The sequence below is a fragment of the Astatotilapia calliptera genome, chromosome 15, assembly GCF_900246225.1.
Source record: "Astatotilapia calliptera chromosome 15, fAstCal1.2, whole genome shotgun sequence".
Classification (NCBI taxonomy): Eukaryota; Metazoa; Chordata; class Actinopteri; order Cichliformes; family Cichlidae; genus Astatotilapia; species Astatotilapia calliptera.
The window spans coordinates 12,481,060-12,502,003 of record NC_039316.1 but is presented as its reverse complement, the minus strand read 5'-3'; the positions used below and the strand labels follow the sequence as shown (position 1 = coordinate 12,502,003).

Sequence of the window (20,944 nt, the reverse complement as noted above, 5' to 3'; positions counted from 1 at the left end):
GCTGCATTTATAATCAGAGGAAGTCACTTCATTGAAAGTCTTTACCACAGCTGCTGTAATAAGTTACCATCACACATACATGTTAAAAACAACCCTTCTGCCTCTCTGGGGCAGAGGCAGTGATTGTCAATTTTTCTGGCATTGTCTTCCAACCATTTCTATAGTTGGAATACAAAATGAAAAAAAATAAGTAAAAAAATTAAAACTGTCCAAATGGAACAAAATAGCTGTAAAACACTAATCACACGAATCTGCAGGGAGCTAAAGAAAAGTGTGAGATGATAGAGATTTAATTTTTTAGGTTTGAATGTTTTTCAGTCTTTAGATTTTCTCTTTTAATTACCTCGACTAAAACTCTCACCACTTCCCCATCAGACCCTCTCTGTCCCTCACATACACACAAATACACACACAGGCAGAAAACTGTTTAATAAAATTTGACTACAGCTAGATTTATCAATTAAATACAAATAAATCAAGCATCATTCATTGGTTCTTCTGTACATATAGACAAGTCAAAAATTTGCTCAGTAAGGAAAAAATCTATTGCAAACCACGTGTGCAACTCCGATATGAAGGAGCAAACTCGTACACGGAAAACACGTGACTTCGATGGCTGGCTTACAAATGTTATAGAGGTGATCTGTGAGCAGCTTACAGTGCGGTTCATAAAAAGGTTTAACAAAATGAACCAAATAACTAGATTTTTTTAAATTGTTCTGTGAACAAATGCTTTTCTCTGCACTTGAGGATCAACTTTTTAAAATCTAATCAGCCTTTTAAATGTGGAGTCTTCGATTTAATGCTGAAGCATCTTTAGAAGTACTCATGTTCGCAACTTTAGTCGCCAGCCAGAAATTCTGCACAGCACCAGAAATTTCTGTAGGAGGCGTAAAAAAGAAAAAAGAAAAGAAAAGAAAAGAACATATTTAAATATAAAATTGAAAGCAGTCCCTGGATGTCAAATCCAAACCATCAAATGTTCAGTGACTGATCTCTTCTGATCTCAGTAATCAGTGATCTTAAGAGGCTTACAGTTTTTGGGTGCCACTTAAAAACCACCTTGAATAAAACCCTCTTAAAGAAAAGCACCAAGTTTGGTACAACCAGGTCAATCCAAAGGCCTTTTTGTGAAATACATGGAGATTTTCTTCATGGCTGGAGGGGTGCACACATTCTGGAAAACAGAAATGAAAAAAAAACAAAGGATCATCTTAAAAGCTAAAACAACATGCATGGATGCCACATTTAATTAAAATATAATCACCCAGACATATCCGTGCCAATGCCTACAGTATGTAAGGACTGTCAAACTCATTTTACATCGTGTGCTACATATAGCCCACTTTGATAACTAAATATTTCATCCCTGTCTTTAAGACTAAGAAAAATGACCATTGCGTTGCAGTTTTTCTATGGAATAAACATATATTAAGAAAAACAAAACAAAACAAAAAAAACAGGTATTCAATTGTTTTTCTATTACTTAACTACTTTTAGGTTGAGTAATAGTAATAGTTGATTTAGTATGAATTGCTACGGGGGAGCTCTTTATCAATAGAAGAAGCTTTAAAACCTCTAAAAATACAGATAAGAGTTTAAAATCCATGCACTCATTCGCTTTTTAAAGCCTTTCGGTGTCGCCAGACAGGACTCTGTGCTGGGACGATTTCTGTCCCCGGACCTTATTTTTGACACCCCTGCTGTATGTGCCAATATGGGTTCCTTTTCCTTAAAGAATATTTTGCTGAAAATCTCCTTGAATCAGTTAAGAAATGGCATCATATCTGCTTTGACTCCACCATCTACAGCAGCTGTAGCAGGAGGTGGAAACAAGCAGCGTCTGTAGGTGGCTGATGGGCAGCTGCGGTTTAAAATCTCCACCTCATCGGCTGCCAATTGTGTTTCAGTATAACTGAACTACATATAACACCACCCTTGCATCACAGCACCAAACTTGAGGATAATTTCAGATGAGAATGTTAATCCACTCCCAAACCTGTGAGTTTTATACTTACTGGTGATGCTGGTGTCTTGCTTTCTTGTTTCTTAGCAGCACTGGGACTTCTGGGGTCTTTGGGACTTCTAGGGCTTCTTTGACCTTTCCTCAGCTTCTGGCTCATCACTGACAGCCAGTTCACTCCTCTGGGAGAGCAGTTCTCCTTGTCGGTCTGTCTGGATGAAGCCGCATTGTTGTCCTCTGTGTGGCAGCCTGTTTGTGCTGGGCTCTCCTGAGCTGGGCAGCAAACACCAGAGAGGGTCCGGCTCCTCTTGGCTGCAGGAGAGAGTTCAGTAACGCAGTCGCACTGCTCAGTGCCCTCACAGTTCGAAGACAAGCCGTCACCGGTTTCCAGCCTGCGTTTGGCCCGTCGTTCTGTGGGGGGCGTGCTGCTTGCAGAGCTCTGGGGAGACTGGCTCAGCACCCGATGGGCCGGAGAGCCAGCCTGTTCGGAAGTTCTGCTGCTTGGGGACAACCACTGTTTGATAGTGGGCGGAGTTCTGTGGCGAACAGCTGCAGTTTTAGAGTCCTGTGAGCGGTTGGGTGTAGTGGTGCTGGAAGAAAGGGGCAGGGCGGCTCCACTGGGAGCACAGGCTGCAGGCTGAGGTGAGGCTATGCCACCAAGGCTCACTCTCCTCTGGGGCTTGGCAGGGGTTGTCTCAGCTGGAATGGAAGGCCCTTAACAGCAGAATAAAGTAGTGTGAGTCCAGATGTGATCATGTTTTGTATTTAACTGCAGGACAGCAGTGATTTATGATGAAGCACAAATTCACATGCACATACTGTAAGTGAAACCTCTACGCTTTTATGACTATATGCTAGTTCTTCACAAGAATACATTGTAGGTGAAGCACTTACTTGGGAGAATCTTAGGACGTGCATGGCCTACTAGGTTAGCCTCTCCTAATGAGGACTGCACTTCATCATTTTCTCGGTGAAGTCGCCAGATGCGCACGGTGTGGTCATCGGAACAGGAAGCAATCTGCCAACAGAGCAGAGGGCTTTATACAGAAGCTCATTAAATCGAATAAAGTCAGAGCGCCCCGCATCTTCCAGCAAAGTGCAGCTGGTTCAGGTGCTTCTCGGCTCATTAAAACTCCTCCAATTCACAGCAGTGTTCATACTTGTATAACCACTCAAGTCTTACCTTAGTGAAATCTGTCGGACACCATGCAACAGACGTCACTTCCTCACTATGACCTTGAAGCGTCATGGGAGGAAGTTCAGGATTGGAGATCTGAAATGTAACAAAAAAATGTTCAAAAACCTTAAATTCGCAGTTCCTCAACACCAGAAAACCCCCAGAGTGAAAATAAAGCAATTTTTATTACGTCAGGTAAAATATAACCGAGAACGCACCTTCCAAATGTACGTGTGGTTGTCACTCGAGCCGCTGGCCAAAAACTGGTCATCTGGGCTAACGCTGGACTTTACATAAAACGAGGAGTTCTGGTGACCGCTGAAAACTGCCACTGTGGATGAAACATAATTCTTAAAAATGACAAAATATTCACAAAGATCAGAGAACAAACAAGTCTAAGGACAATCAAATAAAAGGATAAAATGTACAGTACTGTGTATATAACAATAAAAAGAGAAATGCTGAACTTTCCTCTAGTTTCTGTACATTTAGTAACACTTTCCTCTTTCGTTTCCATTAAAAAACTGTCATGATGCATTTTGAAATGGTTTCCTGTATTGCAACCTGTCAAACAGCACCTAACCCACTGCTATTCAGAACTTCAGATCAGACTTTAACACGTAACAGTAGAAAACAAAGCATCTATGGCTTTTATTTGCATCAAGAGGCTTCTGCTGCTGGATGCTTTGCTCCCATAACAAAGCGCATTAGCGCCATCTAGTGATGAATGGGTGACTGGAAAAAAAGACCTATTCTACTCTAGTGCACATACACGCACTGTTGAGCCAGAGCGAGGAGCTTCTTTACCTGGTGTCGTTTTTATTCCGCAGACACTGAACATATAGATGCTGTCGTCTGTGCAGTTACACATCACGTTGGCTCTCGCGGAGTCCAGAGCGAGTCCGGAATATCCTGCAGCACGTCAAAAAGACAGCTGGGTTATTTGTGTGTTATTTGCACATTTCAGGTAAAGGTGATGCTTGGCATGTTAGGGAACTAACCCAGTCGCGTCCGAGTGCAAGAACCTGGATACGGAAATGTCTGCAGGGGTACAGGATCATGACGGTGTGCAGTGTAGTTCTTCCTCAAATCCCACATCTTGATTACTCTGATAAAGGGAATTGAAGGAGACAGAAAATGATCGAGAATGTCTGGTAACGGCTCTTATAAATGTGAAAAAGGTGACAAGAAGCCTTTCTTTTCTTACCCGTCAACAGCTCCCGAAGAGATGAGGGTGTGCTGATCCCTGAACAAAACCACTGTAACGCTCTGCTGGGAGTCCTGCAAATAAGATGGAGTAGCTAAAGATTAGATTTCCATTTGCAGCATCGCTCTTTTCATTCCATTAAACGGCTGATTGTCGAGAAAACTCACCACGCTCGGAGCCATGCCGCGCATGCCGCCCCGTCTCTTCTTCGTTTTAGAGGGAGGGTTGGTCTCTGCTTTGTTGTGAGCTCCGCTGATCTGGTTCACCTGTCTGTAGAAACCATCTGAGGGAAAGACATAAGTTTGATTATTGTCGTGGCATTTTTCATAAATTCAACTAAAGAAACAGGAAAAAATAAGTGTTTTTGCAACAGGCTGCTAGTAACAAAGTGGCTAAAGATATGATTTAAAATGTATTGCTAAATTGTCTATTACTGTTCCGATCAATACCTTTTTTGCTGCACCTCATGTCCCAGATCATAATATTTCCATCTCTGGCTCCAGTAGAAAACACAGCTGCGTGACAAAAGAAAATGTATTAATCACATGATACAACAATATATCATCAATGCACAGCCAACACAATGTTAGCTCAGTAAAAGGTATACCTTTCTCCTCTGGTGCGAATGCAACAGACTTAAGACTGCAGAGGTGGCCCTTGAAGCTGCCTAACAACTCTCCAGACTTCACATCCCAGAGCCTGGCCATCTGGTCACCCGCAGCAGTTACCTGAAGAGATCACAGATGACCAAAGAATAATAAGAAAAGGCTTCAGAGTTTTTAATGGGTTCCAACAAAATAAAGAACAACAAAAAACCCCAAAAATTAGTAATCCCAGGTAAGGCAGATGCAATTACATGAGTCATGCATTTGAGGGTGACACAAAAAAATCTGACTTTCTGCAATTCTCTGACTAAACAGAATGAATTTGCACTTACTAACTGAGGCTCCCCTGGCATCCAGGCGATATCAAAGACAGCATTCTCATGAGCCAGCCATGCTGCAAGGTTAACACACTTTTAGCCACCAACATTTCAAAATACGTGGCATGACAATTATGAACACAAGTCACAAGAATACCTTTAAGAAGTGGATATTCACGGCTCTCTGTGTTGTAGAGCCTAACAATGCCTTCTTCATTAGCTGCTGCGAGGATGTTCTGCAGGTCCCTGGCTGAAAACAAACAGGAGAAAAGAGACACTGCAGTTAGACAGATTAATGACAACAGGGCCTTGCTCTCTCTGCACTTACAACGATAAGCACAAATGAATTACCAGAGGAGAAAGCTAATCCAAACGGTGGCACAGAGTCGCCAAGGTTCCCATAGGAGATATGTTCATCATGTCGGACGCATCGGTAGCCTTCAAGCAGGGAACTCAGAGGGTACCTGGACCGGGGATCTGCAGGGAGAGCTGAAGAGAATGATGCATGGTCAGAGAAAGGACATCAATGAGACACGGCAGTAAAACTAACTAAAAAGCATTGCAGATTTAAGAGGACAATCATCAGACCACTTTGAGCTGATATGAAGGCAACTGTAACTCAAATAATCACTTGTTACAATTAAGATATGCAGAAGAGCATCTCTGAGCATGCAACACATTGAACCTTGGAGTCATTGCAGCAGAAGACCACACCAGCTGCCGCTCCTGTAGGCCAAGAACAGGATCCTGGGGCTGCTATTCACACGGGATCATTTGTACTTGTGAACCGATCACGTCACGAAAGTCCAAACTAACGGTCCAGAGATTTGACTCATTGTCATTTTTAAAGCCTTCTTAGTAACAAACAAATCACCCCTGGCCTGCTATACTATACCAAAATAAGTAATAGACACCATGAAAAATAAAATAAATGAATAAACAAATAGAAGATTTGCTGGGTTTCATTATAAATGAATCAACGGGCAATTCCTATTTTATTTAACAGGAAAAAAAATAGTATGTATTCTTTGAATTACCAGAAGATTTTGAGTTTTTTTTTTTCTTTTGGGACCATTTACTATAATAACCTGTATGGGTAATGAATTTAGACTGGTAACAGTGAGGCTCTTATTTTATAAATAACTCTTTAATATTTTCACAATATACTCAAACATCTTCCCACTTTCCATTAGTCTGGTAGTCTGTAGTAGCCTGGCCTACTTCAGATTGTTCTATACGTTACCCTTTACTACGTGACACCCTTCTCTAATGGCTGTAATGGCTGCTTTCAGCAGGATAACACCGTGTCACAGAGCTCACTTCCTCTCAGATTGGTTTCTTTAACATGACGATGAGCACACTTTACTCAAATGGCCTCCACAGACGCCAGATCTCAAGCCATTGGGATGTGGTAAAACAGGACATTGCATCGTTGATGTACAGTCGACAAATATGCAGAAACTGTGTGATGCCATCGCGTCAATATGAATCAAAATATCTGAGGGACGCTTTAACCAACTTGTTGAATCTACGCCTGGAAGACAAAAGAGGGTCCAACTCGCCAGGTGTACCTATTAAAGTGACCTACGAGCATAGATCCGCACGCTTGTCTTCTCACTTGCTCTTGAGTTGTATAAACCAAAGCCAATCAAAATATGAGAAACTGTCCTAATATGTACTACGGTTATAAGGCATGACATATTGTTGGTGTGCCACCAGTTGGAGTCTGAACAGCCCGACAAAGACATTCACGAAGAAAGTAGAATTAAACGTTAAAGTCCACACTGAAGGCAAAAGAAAAGCAAGTGCAAATGATACTCTAGGAGCCCTCTTGGCAGCATGACTCCTCGAAACATAAAGCAGAGATGTTAGACTGCATTATCTTCCATGTTAGACTAGCTAAAGCCCAGCCATGGCCGTGCAAATAACCCATCCCTGTCTCACCATTCTGCCTCCGTCTGCCCACTCCTCTGTCCACCACTGAGCGGAAAAGCATCCCTGCACTGCAGCACAACTCGATCCAAAGGCTTTTGTATAAAAACGTAACGTTTTCCTCGATGTCAAGCTTCTGCCGGTCCGCTTTCTGTGCCGAAGCTGGGGTACTATTTCCCGCGAAGAGATCGTCCGAGCAGAAGGACTGAATTCCCCGCTAAACTTGCGTTACGCGCAACCATTGGTGGAAACGACGACTTCCTGGGCAGGAGCGCTTCTGCTTCCGCTTTCTTTGTAAACTTTCCCACCATAACTGGAGAAGGAGACGCCCCTTCAGCATAAATAAATATTTTTAAAACGATTAAACTAATAACTAGTCCCTCTTTGCATAGCACGTTTATCCTGTTAGACAGTTGTTAGTTTAGTAAATACACTTTGGTGTATACAACCACTGCCAAACTGCATGTAGATGGTTCATTTAGTGGTGCAAGTATAATTGGAAGTTGTGTGACAACACACAATTTCAGGTTGTGCGCAGTGTTGAACTAGAAATTGAATATCTGTGACTGCAACAAAAGTTATGAAAATCACACGTAAAATGTTTTTTTCAACAGAAGCACTAAAGTAACAAAGGTTTAAAAGTCACCATGACTTTGATGTCTCCAATGTAATTGTTGTTATTTAGAGTATTATGGTGTTACCGATTCATCCATAATCTATCATTTGACGCTAAGGAGATACTAGAATAATATACTAATACATATTTCACTTAGATATTTAACTTAAATATATATTTTTAAATACAACAGTCCCTAAAACAGCTTGTTAGCTTGCGACCATGACAACTGGCGTTTTATTATGAAAGTCAATCTCCAGACCGGATGTTCTGTCTCTGTATCCTCAGTGTTTTCCTGAATGCCGCCTGAACAGTGAAATGCTAACATCTCATGGGTGTATCTTCTTTTAAGGAGTAAAAACTGCACAGTAATGTCGCTCTCCACCGCACGCTCATTCCTGTCAGAGGCTTGTTATGGCGAACAGGAGCTCGACGCTAACTCCGCTCTCATGGAGCTGGACAAAGGTGTGTTAGCTCGCTGGCTAAAGACTTAGCAAATGGTTCATTGATTGTGTTCTGATCCGGTGTGTCGTTTTTCGTCATGTGTTAAGTGTTAGGGACTATATGGAAACTTCCTGCTTTGTTGTGACTGGAGAAATTCCTTTATTTTCAGGGTTGAGGTCGGGGAAGCTCGGTGAGCAGTGTGAGGCTGTGGTTTTGTTCCCCAAACTCTTCCAGAAGTACCCCTTTCCCATCCTCATCAACTCTGCATTTTTTTAAAACTAGCAGACATCTTCAGGCTCGGGTATGATTGCTTTATAGTGGTGTGCGGATCGATACTGAAATATCGATTCTTCCGATACCAGCAATTTATGTTCTAGAATCGATTCTCATATTATAATATCGATATTTTAGAACTCTGGGGTAAATTTGTAGATTTCCATTAAAATGAACGCAGTGGAAAGAAACTATACAATTCGGATCGTCTAATTTGGAAGGAACTACTTCCTCTTACGCCTTTCATAGTCATATGCGGAATACGGCTGTATAAATGTGTCGCAGCCCCTGGCGTGCACACTCACAACAATGGCTGCGCGCAAACAGAGTCCTGTGTGGACACGTTGTTGTGGCAACACCACTGACCTCGTCAAACACCTCTGAGTAAATCACATCACAGAATATGATAAGCTTATGTTGAGGCGAACTGAAGAGGAGGACAGGGACAGGTGCTGCTAGGGCGAGACAGACGTCTCTCTTGGTATCGGATCGGAAAGGAAATCAGTGGTATCGCACATCACTATTGCTTTAGATGATCATTTATTTATGTATTTATTTGTTAAAGGCTACTTTACTGACAGTTGTTTCCCACTTCCTTTATAGCTGAATCTAATATAGGCATCCGAATGCATTTCAGAGTGTAGAGAAAATTTTAATAACATCTCCTAGTAATTCAGCGTACAATTTAACCACAAGCCTAAGCCGTCATGCAGTTCACATAATCACTCTCAAGCTAATGCAAAAATAAAATAAACTCTGAAACACCAAAAAATAACAGATAATAGATTTTATTCTTATATTTAATGTCTAATTGCGTGTCTTTGATGTCTCTAATGAACTTGATGTTTATCAATCTTTAAAAGTACAAGATACTTTAAACTAAGCATACCCAGTAAACTGATCATTGAGGGCAGGCGTGTTAATGTGTAATTGTGTTGTATGAAAAGTATGAATAGATGTAAGTACAGAGGAAAAAATGTTGGTGTGAGGAAGGTTTTAAAAATAAACAAACTATAATTAGAGAAGAGAGAGAAGGTTCCAAATAAGAGGATTTGGGGGGGGGGGAAGTGAATTTATTTCACTTTAAGAAAGAATAAGAAACAAACTATTCTTACTTAAGTGGATTTTTCAAACTTTAATTTTATTCAAAAGTGCCTAAATAAATAAAGGTGTGCATCTTATGCACTTTTTAATAGAATGTTGTTGAAGTTGGTGAGATCTATTTAGAAGATGCGAGAAGTTAAAGATGAGCTTTACTGTGCCACAAACATCTTTATTAATAGAAGCTTATTTCTCTTTTCCAGTAACAACTTTCTACGTCTCTGTGTACTCAAAGTGACTCAACAGAGTGAGAAACATTTGGAGAAGATTCTCAATGTGGATGAGTTTGTGAAACGGGTGTTTTCAGTCATCCACAGTAATGACCCTGTGGCCAGAGCCATCACTCTGAGGTAATAATGTGAAATCATGAATAGACACGAGTGGCGCATCTGACCCTAGCACACTCTTCTGTCAACCCTCTGCATGTCCTCCTTCACTACATCTACAAACCTCCTTTGTGGCCTTCTTGCCTGGCTTTGGCATCCTTTGCAGTGTATCCAGTGTCCTTCCTCTGCACATGTCCAAAACATCTCAGCCTTGCCTCTCTAACTTTTACTCCAATATGCTCAACCTGAGGTGTCCCTCCTTTCTTATCCTGTGCATTCTCTGTGAGAATTGTAACATCTTCATCAAATTACCCCAATACACTTGGGTTTTAAGGGGTATTTATTATTTTCTTCTTTTTTTTGGGTTGTATGGAAGCCCCAAACGCAATTTCATTGTTCTTGACAATGACAATAAATAAATAAATACTAAATACTAATACTACTAGTCTCCATCCACTCCACCCTGCCTGCACTTTCTTCTTCACCTTTGTTGTGCACAGTCTTTTTCAGTCATCTCAGATTTTTCAAAAGAAAATTCCTGCTGTCTTATGTGTTCAGGATGCTTGGTAGTTTGGCCTCCATCATCCCAGAGAGGAAGAATGCCCACCACAGTATTCGCCAAAGCCTGGACTCTCACGACAATGTGGAAGTCGAGGCAGCCATCTTTGCTGCCGCAAGCTTCTCTGCACAGTCAAAGTAAGGAAACGATGACTAAAAGTGAACTCTGATGTATGGGATGATGTTTTAGATGATCTAATTGTGGTGTGGCTTTTTAATTAATTAATTCTTTTTCATTTTCAGAGACTTTGCAGCTGGTATTTGCAACAAAGTTAGTGAGATGATTCAAGGTAAGATGTTTATTCTGTATTTAAAATGTCTCAGATCACGTGAAGATAAACGAGAGCTGTCGTGGTTCAAAGCTTCATTATTACTGATGTCTTTTGTTTTTAGTTTTCTCACTAAACTGAGTGCAGCTATTCTTTTTTTTTTTTTCATGCTGAAATCACAGAGAAAAAGAAACACAAAACACTGCAAATACACATTTTGCTGAACCCAAATATAACCCAGCAGATAACATCTGCATCTTTTACATAACGTTTGCATTGATCTTTTCTTCCGCCTCAGGTTTAGACACTCCTGTGGAACTGAAACTGAAGTTGATCCCCATGCTGCAGCACATGCATCATGACGCCAGCCTGGCATCCAGCAGCAGAGAGCTTTTACAGCATCTGGTGAACTCTTATCCTTCCACCCCCATGGTCATCGTCTCCCTGCATACTTTCACCCAGCTGGCCGCCTCTTCCCTCATAGATATCCCCAAGCAGGTAGACCCAATTTGCTCGCACACAGCAATGCCTCCTTTCTTTCGGTTTGTTGTGGTGAACCTCTGATTTGGTTCCTAATCTGTTTGCAGCTGCAGCTCCTCCTTCAGTACCTAAAAGATGATCCGAGAAAAGCTGTGAAGAGACTTGCAGTTAACGATTTAAAGCTCCTGGCTAAAAAGGCTCCTCACCTGTGGATAAGAGAAAACACTCAGGTAGAGCCCCAGATGGCAACAGTTGCACTGTAGGGTTGTTGTGATGTTTAAAATCTGTCTGCAATCTAACAGCTTTTACCTTTGCAGGTGCTGTGCGAATGTGCTTTGACTATCCCCTACAACAGTTTGAAGCTGGGGATGTTGGCCGTTCTCGCCACCCTCTCTGGAACTATTGCGATCAAACAGTATTTTAGTAATGTGGGAGGTAATGTTTACGCTTAAATCGCTGCATTTAGGAAACAAAGAATGCCACTCTGAACTGATCTGCATTCTCTAAAACTTTCTTCTCAGGTGGCTCTTTGGTTCCACCCCGGCTCACTGACCTGGTTAAGTTGGCACAGGAATGCTGTTACCACAGCAACCTGGCAGTAGCAGCTCACGGGGTCATAGTGCTCACCAACATTGCCATTTCCTGTCCAGAGAAAGGTTAGTTAGACTGGGCAATAACCTATTTGGGGGATGCTTTTAATTCTTAATCAGTGTGGTAATATTTGTTGTTGTGTGCATCTCCCCCTCCTCAGATATAGTACAGCTGGAGCAGGACACAGTTTTGGGAGTGGAGTCCCTTCTGATGCTGTGCAGTCAGGACAACAGCCCCAGTGCACAAGCCACACTGAAAGTAAGACATTAGACCCCTGAGGAGGCAGAGTTTACATTATAAAACATCTGAAAAAGTACCACAATGTATTTTAATTTAAATTTGGAAAACTGGTTTGGTTTGGCTGGACTTTTAAGAGTTACAGGTTCATTGTTACTCCTGCCCTGCTCACTGGACCAATTGAAGTTTCTCATGCGTACATGGTTCAGGGATTTGTCTGACAGAAATGTGTAACGGCAGCTGGTTGACGGTGGTTCCTGGAGGTTTCTGGTTCTCACTGGATGAAATTAGTTGCGAAGGATCTGCCACAACAAAAATCTCCCAGTGATTGCCTGCGTTGAGCGCACGTTGCCTGTAGTTCTTCATGTTTGCCTGAAAAATACTCGTTAACTATTAGAACTAAAGAAATGTTTTTCTTTAATACCAGCTGCACAAACTTTGCAAATGAGGTGAGAATTATTTTGGGAGCGTTTCTCCATGCCTCTCCTTACATTCAACTCATCAGCCAACCCTTACCTACATTTTGCTGTAGTAACACCCATCTCTGCATTTTCTTGTTTTCAACTTTAGACAGCTCTCACCTCATTGGTTAAGCTGCTGAAAAGTCGACCCCATCTCAGCCAGTCTGCAGTGGAATTCCTGCTCGGCCAGCTCCACTTGTCCTGCGACTCCTCTCGTGTTCTCATGTGTCACGCTCTGGCGGCCATCGCCACCCACCTGCCTGTGCTGGGGGACGGTATGCTGGGGGATCTGGTTGATCTCTACCGGGTGGCCAGTCACTCGTCCACCGATAAGCAGCAGGAGCTTCTGGTGAGAGATGTGCAAGGATTCACGCATCAGCTGATGTATAGAGACTAAATGATACATGATGCAGTTTTATTTAGCCTTCATGTTTTAATAGAAGGTAGAGGAACCTCACAGGAGCATCCTGTTAATATTTACCTCCTTGTTTTACTGCCTTTACATATCGCCGATCTCTAGAGTTTCACACTCATCGCCCCCTACTGTCACTGCTGCAGGTTTCCTTGGCAACAGTGATTTTTGTTGCAAGCCAGTCGTCTCTGTCAGCCGAAGTGAAGACTGTCATCAAACAGCAGCTGGAGAACGTTGCTAACGGCTGGACGGTGTATCGCATTGCACGGCAAGCCTCGCGCATGGTGAGATCTTTGGATCAAAACGGTGTTGCAAACAGCCACGAAGTGCCTCGGGTCTCCGGCAAGATGATTATTTTCTTATCTTTCACCTGCAGGGATGCCACGAGTTCTCCAGCGAGCTGTACCAGTGTGTGCGGACTCGTGTGGCCTCGGAGCACTTCTACTTCTGGCTGAGCAGCCTGAAGGAGTTCTCCCAGGCTGAGCAGTGCCTGAGTCACGTGGAAGACGGGGACTACAGCGGAGCCATGAGCGCCATCGCAGAGGCCTTGCGCTCCTACCAAAAGGGCATCGCCTCCCTCACAGTCAGTTAACTGCCAGGCATCTGCTTGTCAAAAAGCATTAATACTGTTTATCTATCACCAGTGACAGGATGCTGAGAGCTGCTGATAGCCAGTGTGGAGAGGGGTGCCATTAGAGCTGATTTCAAAGCAACTCTAACTGCTAATGACGTGACTCACCTAGAATCTCGTTAGATCAACTCAAGCCGCGCCACTATTTAACTGCTGTGTCCTTATTTATCTGATTAATCCCTCCCTGCAGGCTGCCAGCACTCCTCTGAGCCCGCTCACATTCCAGTGCGAGTTCATTAAGCTCCGGATCGACACCCTGCAAGCTTTGTCGCAGCTCATTTGTACCTGCAACAGTCTGAAAACCAGCCCTCCTCCCGCCATCGCAACCACCATCGCCCTCACTTCAGGAAATGAGCTGCAACGCTGTGGCCGCATCTCAATGCAGGTGACATGCTGAACTTTGGCCTGAGAGGAGTGGACTCCCTTTTATTTATTTACTTATTTTGAATTTGTGGTTACAGCATGTCAAAGGTCACTATTTAGGCTTTCTGTTAATGCACCAGCAAAGTGGAGCAGATTGTTCATCATGCTGAAGAGGTATTTGCTTTTAATTAGGAGGTAAATTTGATTTAAGGTCAGTGTTCAATATAGTTTTCCCTTTTGGGCCTCCGGGTCAGTAGCTCAGTTTTACTTGGATCTTTTCACTGGACGACAAAAAGCCAGTATAATTATTTTATTTGCCTAGCTTTATCTAGAGGAATAAAAGCATAGTTGTGAAGCTGCGATGCATTTCTCTTCTCTCCAGATGAAGGTGTGCATGGATGAGTTCAGAAGTCTTGCTGCTCGCTATGCTGACTTACACCAGTCGTCGTTTGATGCAGATTATGCAACCCTTCGCAATGTGGAGTTGTATCCTTAAACGCACATCATCATACTTTTATACTTTCCTTCTTCTCTCTCTCTTTTTTTTTCTTTTTTAAATATCATCTCATAACTTATGTCCTTAAGTTTTCTTTAACTGTTTGCCCAGACAACAGCAGAGCTGCTTGCTCGTCTCCCACGTGATTGAAGCTTTGATACTGGACCCACAGGCTGCCAGGTGAGGGCTGCTCTGAGTGTCAACAAATAATTTGATTTGAATGGATCTAGTTTAGATTGTGTTGAGTTTTTCTGTACCGGAGTTACTATAGTTTTGTGTTTTCTTTACTTTTAGTTTCCAGATTTCTTGTTTCAGTTTAGTTTTGTTTCAGCCGTAAAAGGCATTATTGTCACCCTGCTGGCCAGCCGGGCAATGTGGATATCCAAGTTTGTGAATGCGATAACTCCAGAACGAGGCAACATAGGAGTCTCAAATTGATACCATAGGCATATGTAGAAAAATCTCGGACAAGTTTGAATCTCAGCGATCAGGTTTTCTGAAAATCTTGTAAATACAGTCATTCGAGAAGGAAGTTGCCTCAGATTTTCAAAACGATACCACAGGTGTATCTTGTAGAATAGTCCAGATCTTCTGTTGTTTGAATATGTTTAGTTTCAGTCCAGTTTTTGACTTTCAGTGGTAGTTTTAGTGTTTTTAGCTATTGTTGCATGGAGGACGTGTGTCAAAGACTAGGTTTATGAAAATCTGCACATATATTACAATGAAAACACCACCACATTAAAGCAGTAGACTCACAGACTGGTAGACCTTCAGAGTATCAGATAACATGTCCATCAGTGCCTCATCAGGCAATTTGTCATCGAATTTTTTTTACTAAACTAACAAATGTGAAACTAAGGATTTTTCCTCTATATTTTGGTTTTATTTTATTAGCTTTCAGCATCACATGTAGAGGTAGCCCTTTATAAGCTGCCCACAGATGTATGACAGTGTAATAAAAGTAAATGCACCTTATTTTATTTGACAAAAGCTCCTCCACTGGACCGTGTACTCGACTGATCTGTAGAGAAAGCGCTTTGCAGCAACAGGTCCCTTCTGTGAATTCCCTCGACATGTCTTCCATCTGTTTCTGTAATGTAGTTTTCAGGAGTACGGCACTGTGGGGTCTGTCCAGACGGAGAGCGAATATGAGCGACGGATGATGTCGGTCTTTAACCACGTGCTGGAGGAAGCGGAGAGCCTCACCAAGAAACACCCTCCTGTCTCACATCTGGTAAGATTAACACTCGGTACTTCATCATCGATGGTCTGGTACTAATGCCACAGACAAAGGAGTTAAAAATCCCAAATTGTGTGGATGAAATTGTTTCTTTAGTCAGTCCGTGACTGTTATTTGTTAATGTTTTTTAACAAAATCTAAAGAAACGTCTTGTTTGCAGTTTTGTAATATTTCACACAGTTTGTGCAGAAACTCGTGCATGGCTTCATTCCAGGTACTCCGGCTTCCTCCCACAGACAAACACATGCTTGATAGGTTAACTGGTGATTCTAAATTGGCCGTAGGTGTGAATGGTTGTCCATCTCTCAGTGTTAGCCCTGTGAAAGACTGGAGAGTGTCACAGGGCGGTCTCCATAACTCCGAGTTGGATCAGTGGGAGGTGATGGATGGATGAATATGTAGAAACACTGAAAACATTACAATAATTAGAAATATAACCCCAAATATTAGAAGGGTTCTCAGGGGCTGACAACAAATGGTCTGCATATACTGTAGCTCTGACAAAGAGTCTGTGTTACCTTATTTAACCCTAGGACTTTAGTGTTCTTTTTGAACATCTCATAAACAAACACAGAAAGACAAACAACCAAAATCTATAATGTTAAAAGCAAAAAAAGCAAATTTTGCGGGGCTGCAAACTACCTCACATAACTTTCTGTGAACCTGTCGCACCGACAGATAAAGTCCGGTTAAAAAAATAAAATAAAAAATTGGAGAACTTTCATATTACAGTAGAGCGAGGGTCATAAAGGACCCCATTCAGTTGCTTTAAGGTTGGGGGAAAAAAATGGAAATGACAAAAATGAAGTGGGAGCAAATGATGAAAATGTGTTGCTTGTTTTTTCAGCACACCAGCTGTCTCTGTGATGCTGTCATAGCTTTGCTGAAGGTGCCGCTGTCTTTCCAGAGATATTTCTTCCAAAAGCTGCAGTCCACCAGCATCAAGGTAACTGTTTTTAGTTGGTTTAAAGAGAAAAGCACAATAATGATATGCATATTCTAAGGCACAGTCACCACAGGCTGTCTTCCCCCAAGCTAGCTGCTTATTGGACTTGGATAATAAGATTGATATCGCTTAGGAGTAGATATGTAGCTAATACAGGGAGACGGCAGGCTCAGCTCAGGACAAAGACTGGAGACGAGGTAAAATCTGCCTGCCAGCACTTCTAAAGCGCACTAATTCATATATTATGTAAAATCACCTCTCTGTGTTTTTATGGGGATTATGTGCTGGACTGTTTCTTGGCTGGGCTTCTTGGAAAGCAGTGCGTCGAGCCAAGAAATAGTCCAGGAAATAGCCCGCTGTAAGAGGAACGCATGAGACGTTTCCACAGTGTCACTTTAGTATTTTAACGTGTACATCTCTCTTGGCTGTTTTGGTCGATAAGGTGGGTGTTCATCAGAGGAAGGAAGACATTCTTCCTTTGGTACTCTGAAGGTTTATGTGTGTTGTGTTTTTTCCAGCTCGCCCTTTCACCATCCCCGCGAACACCGAGCGAGCCAATCCCAGTGCAGAACACTCAGCAGCTGACCTTGAAGGTGGAGGGTGTGGTGCAGCACGGCTCAACTCCGGGACTCTTCAGAAAGATCCAGTCAGTCTGTCTTAATGTTACCTCAGTTCTTCAGAGCAAGACGGGACCTGACTACAAGGTGTGTGGCCTCAGTCAAAGTTTTTTTATGTACTTAGTTTGTATTGACACTTAAACAACTTAGACGTCACAAATCTTTTTTTCATTGCCACTTTTACAATTGTTGCGACAGAGTACAATGCTAAACACAGATTTGTAAACTCTCTCTTTGTTGTTTAAATATCATAAAAATAGGTCTCCATGTCCTCATAAAGAGCATGTTATTGGTTCTAAAAGACGAATTTCCCAGTCACTATCCAGCCACATATATGTTGCAGGATATAGTTTCCACTATTGTCAATAGTAATAATTACAGATGACTGCAAATGAGTCCCAGTTTAACACAGTCAAGTGGATTTTTGATTTTGTATTTTTAAGTTACACCAGAAACTGAGATTCATCAGAGCAGGCAACTTTTCCCAGGCTTCTAGAGACTACAGTGGGGCAAAAAAAGTATTTAGTCAGCCACCGATTGTGCAAGTTCCCCCACTTAAAATGATGACAATCGGTGGCTGACTAAATACTTTTTTGCCCCACTGTAGCTACAGCTTCCTGTTTCTTGTTCTGCAGCTGCAGCCCATTTGCTTCACTGTTGTGCAGTCAGAGATGCTCTTCTGCATGCAAGTCCGACCCCTGACACCTTGCTGCGTATATCCCTGCTCTCTCCTCTCCTCTTTCCTGTCTACTCTGCACTACCCGACTTTCAAATAAAGGCGAAAAGCCCAAAAATACACCTTAACTTTTGATGCTCTGATGCTCAGTTCGAACTCAGAGGTTGTCTTGATGACGTCTGCATGCCTAAATGCATCGAGATGATGCTATCTGGTTGGCTGATTGGATGTTTTCATTACTGAGCAGCAGAACGTGTATCTAACAAAGCATCTTAATAGACATTAGCGTTGCTGTGAGTAATGAGCTTGTGATTTCTCTGAGGTGCTGTCTAGTTCACTATGTTTAAGAAAGGTCAGAGATCTTCTCAGCTGATCTCTAAAACTGGACAACTCACTACAACATAGTTTAGATGGATTAAATGGCACAGATTAGACCAGTTTGACCAGTATAAACGTTTTAAACAGTTTTTTTCCCATTTCAGATTCCACTAGATACTAAAACAAATGAGATCAAGCAGCGTGTGGAGCCCCACAACGACTACTTCAGCACCCAGTTCCTGCTGAATTTCTCCATCCTGGGCACCCACACCGTCACCGTGGAGGCCTCTGTGGTGGATGAGAGCGGCATAGAGTGGAAGACGGGGCCCAAGACGACGGTGTCAGTAAAGTCTCTGGAGGACCCGTACTCCCAGCAACTCCGTCACCAGCTGCAGCAGGGCGGAGCTCAGCCCGCGCCACAGAGGAGCACATACACTCGCTTCTAGTAGCGCTTACAGTTTGACCTTCTGCACTTGACCTTGTAGAAATTAAATATGTACATATTTTTTAATGATTAAAATACCAAATTGATTTAAATAATAACTTAGTGTGTTTTTTGTTTTGTTTTTTTTTGAACACTTTATTTTTTTTAACTCATCTATTTTATCTATGCTCATCTATGCTCATCTTTATATCTTTTACTGTCTGGATAACATCAAAATGCCTGATTTAATGCAGCTTTTTAATTTTTCACATATTCTCAAATAGGATTTCTTGCGTGCAGTAGCCTCTCTGGGATAGTTTAATGCTAAACGTCCTTGGATTTAGCGTCCTACATACATGCAGTTGCACAGACAGCCAACAGGGGGCAGCCCATAGTAATTAACGGAGCATCTTCATTTGAAGACCATTACAATCTGTGCTGTGTGTGGCAATGATTACAATATTATTATCATCATCATTAGTAGTAGTGGTAGTATTGTAGTATATATAACATTATTCCATAATATAGGTAATATTTTATTGAACTATTAAGAGTATTAAAAACAAAAAACAAGAATAAGTAGAGTATGATCACATGACCAGAGCAATAAACATTTAAGAATACAGTTCATATTATAAGTTCAAGATATTTAATTATGGAGAATTTAAAAAATAAAATAAATGTGAAAATTTATTTTATACAAGATCTGGCCAAACAATAAATGTTTAGAAACATTTAATTTTCTTAATACATTTCATTACACAAAAAAGTTAGAAATGATTTATTATGGCAAAAACTAAACAGTAAAAGAAAACATATACATAAATGTATGTAAAACATCCTCACAGGACCACACCAATAACAAAGCCAATCTGAGCCATGAGCTTCCCCAAATACAAGCAGTATATTAAATGCCCGACCAGAGAGGAGAGGACATTAGACCACTGTTACAGCACGATCAGCGGGGCCTATCGTGCGGTGCCCCGCGCTTCACTCGGACTTTCTGACCACGTCATGATCCACCTAATCCCCACGTCACCATCACCTCCGTCATTAAGAAAGCCCAGCAGAGGATGTACTTCCTGAGGCAGCTGAAGAAATTCAACCTGCCAACACGGACGATGATGCAATTCTACACTGCAATCATAGAGTCCACCCTCACCTCCTCCATCACCGTGTGGTACGCTGGAGCCACTATCAGGGACAAACAGAGACTGCAGCGTGTTGTGCGCTCTGCTGAGAAGGTGATTGGCTGCAGACTCCATCTCTGCAGGACCTGTACACCTCCAGGACACTGGGGCGTGCAGCTCGGATCTCAGCTGACCCTTCTCACCCTGGACACAGTCTGTTTGACCTGCTCCCCTCAGGCAGGAGGCTCCGGTCCATTCGCACCAGAACCTCTCGCCATAAGAACAGTTTCTTCCCCTCTGCTGTTGGACACATGAACAATAACCGTATGACTGTTCCCACCACTAACACATGACCCTACGCTGTGTTCACTGCATCATTCCATGTTTGGCACTGATCACCACCTGCACTCATGTATATATCATGTATCTATCTATCTACTTAGCACTTTTAATTCTCATTTTTATTTTCATGTCTATTTAAGCTTAATTTATAACAGTATTTATAACAGTAGGTTTGCACCGAAGCACCGCAGCAATTTCCTAATGTTGTAAACCCGCTCAACATTTGGCAATAAAACCCTTTCTGATTCTGATTTCTATTAAAAACCAACACATGCAGCTGTCTGTGAGCTCAGTTTTTCCCCTCACACTTCTGCTTTGTTTCAGTGGCAGCATTTTTTTTCTTTTTGTGTCCTGACTCATGGATGTTTTTTCTTTGATTATTTTGTTGGTTTGGAAACGAATTTGTGACCATACTTGTGGATCACAGTGACACATAGTGATTAGGCATGTGATTAGCTGTGAGCTATGAGCTGTGAGTAATGCAAAGTTTATATATATATATGTAAAATCCAACAGTGTGAAGCACATAGCAGCCAGAAACTGTAATGCCACAGATCAGGGAGGCTTCATCATCACCATCTTCATCGCCGTACGATCAGAGCGTGAGACTTCACATCTGGAGCACAGGAGACATTCTGTGATAAGTCCTCCTTCTAGCTTGTCCCACAAGCAGTCGGTGAGATTTACTCACAACAAAAAGGGTTAATGACAAAATTTCCATGAAAACATATATTCATTCTTTGTAAAGTGTTTAAATTGTGTTTTCACTTGACCTTAGGAGTGTTGGAGTGT

General features: G+C 42.0%; 2 protein-coding genes across 2 annotated transcripts; one reads left to right on the top strand and one right to left on the bottom strand.

Moving 5' to 3' along the window:
* Nucleotides 1-414: 414 nt before the first annotated feature.
* LOC113007134 (denticleless protein homolog) lies at nucleotides 415-7,523 on the bottom strand. The gene is made up of 15 exons (XM_026143571.1): nucleotides 7,214-7,523; nucleotides 5,621-5,758; nucleotides 5,427-5,519; nucleotides 5,285-5,346; nucleotides 4,955-5,075; nucleotides 4,797-4,862; nucleotides 4,515-4,630; nucleotides 4,348-4,421; nucleotides 4,142-4,248; nucleotides 3,948-4,052; nucleotides 3,359-3,471; nucleotides 3,147-3,236; nucleotides 2,858-2,981; nucleotides 2,019-2,677; nucleotides 415-1,177 (listed from the first exon to the last, which is right to left on the bottom strand). Exons 1-15 carry the CDS (start codon nucleotides 7,263-7,265, stop codon nucleotides 1,112-1,114), a joined length of 1,986 nt encoding a protein of 661 aa, XP_025999356.1. The 5' UTR covers nucleotides 7,266-7,523; the 3' UTR covers nucleotides 415-1,111.
* A 531-nt stretch (nucleotides 7,524-8,054) lies between these two features.
* ints7 (integrator complex subunit 7) lies at nucleotides 8,055-18,793 on the top strand. Its single transcript, XM_026142860.1, is given in 21 exon segments — nucleotides 8,055-8,282; nucleotides 8,431-8,528; nucleotides 8,531-8,562; nucleotides 9,839-9,985; nucleotides 10,520-10,657; nucleotides 10,763-10,809; nucleotides 11,087-11,286; nucleotides 11,376-11,498; nucleotides 11,586-11,703; nucleotides 11,790-11,924; nucleotides 12,020-12,117; nucleotides 12,667-12,906; nucleotides 13,116-13,253; nucleotides 13,346-13,552; nucleotides 13,791-13,985; nucleotides 14,346-14,449; nucleotides 14,571-14,639; nucleotides 15,561-15,693; nucleotides 16,547-16,645; nucleotides 17,164-17,349; nucleotides 18,421-18,793. Coding segments are annotated over 21 exon segments (2,883 nt in total). The 5' UTR covers nucleotides 8,055-8,188; the 3' UTR covers nucleotides 18,703-18,793.
* Nucleotides 18,794-20,944: the final 2,151 nt, after the last annotated feature.

Bases quoted from the DNA above. Each gene is read 5' to 3' on its own strand.
- LOC113007134 (XM_026143571.1), bottom strand. From the start codon at position 7,265: ATGCTTTTCCGCTCAGTGGTGGACAGAGGAGTGGGCAGACGGAGGCAG. The intron at 4,249-4,347 runs GTAAGAAAAGAA...TCCCTTTATCAG, and splicing joins TCTTCGGGAGCTGTTGACGG to AGTAATCAAGATGTGGGATT. The intron at 1,178-2,018 runs GTAAGTATAAAA...TCTGTTTTCCAG, and splicing joins GCAAGACACCAGCATCACCA to AATGTGTGCACCCCTCCAGC.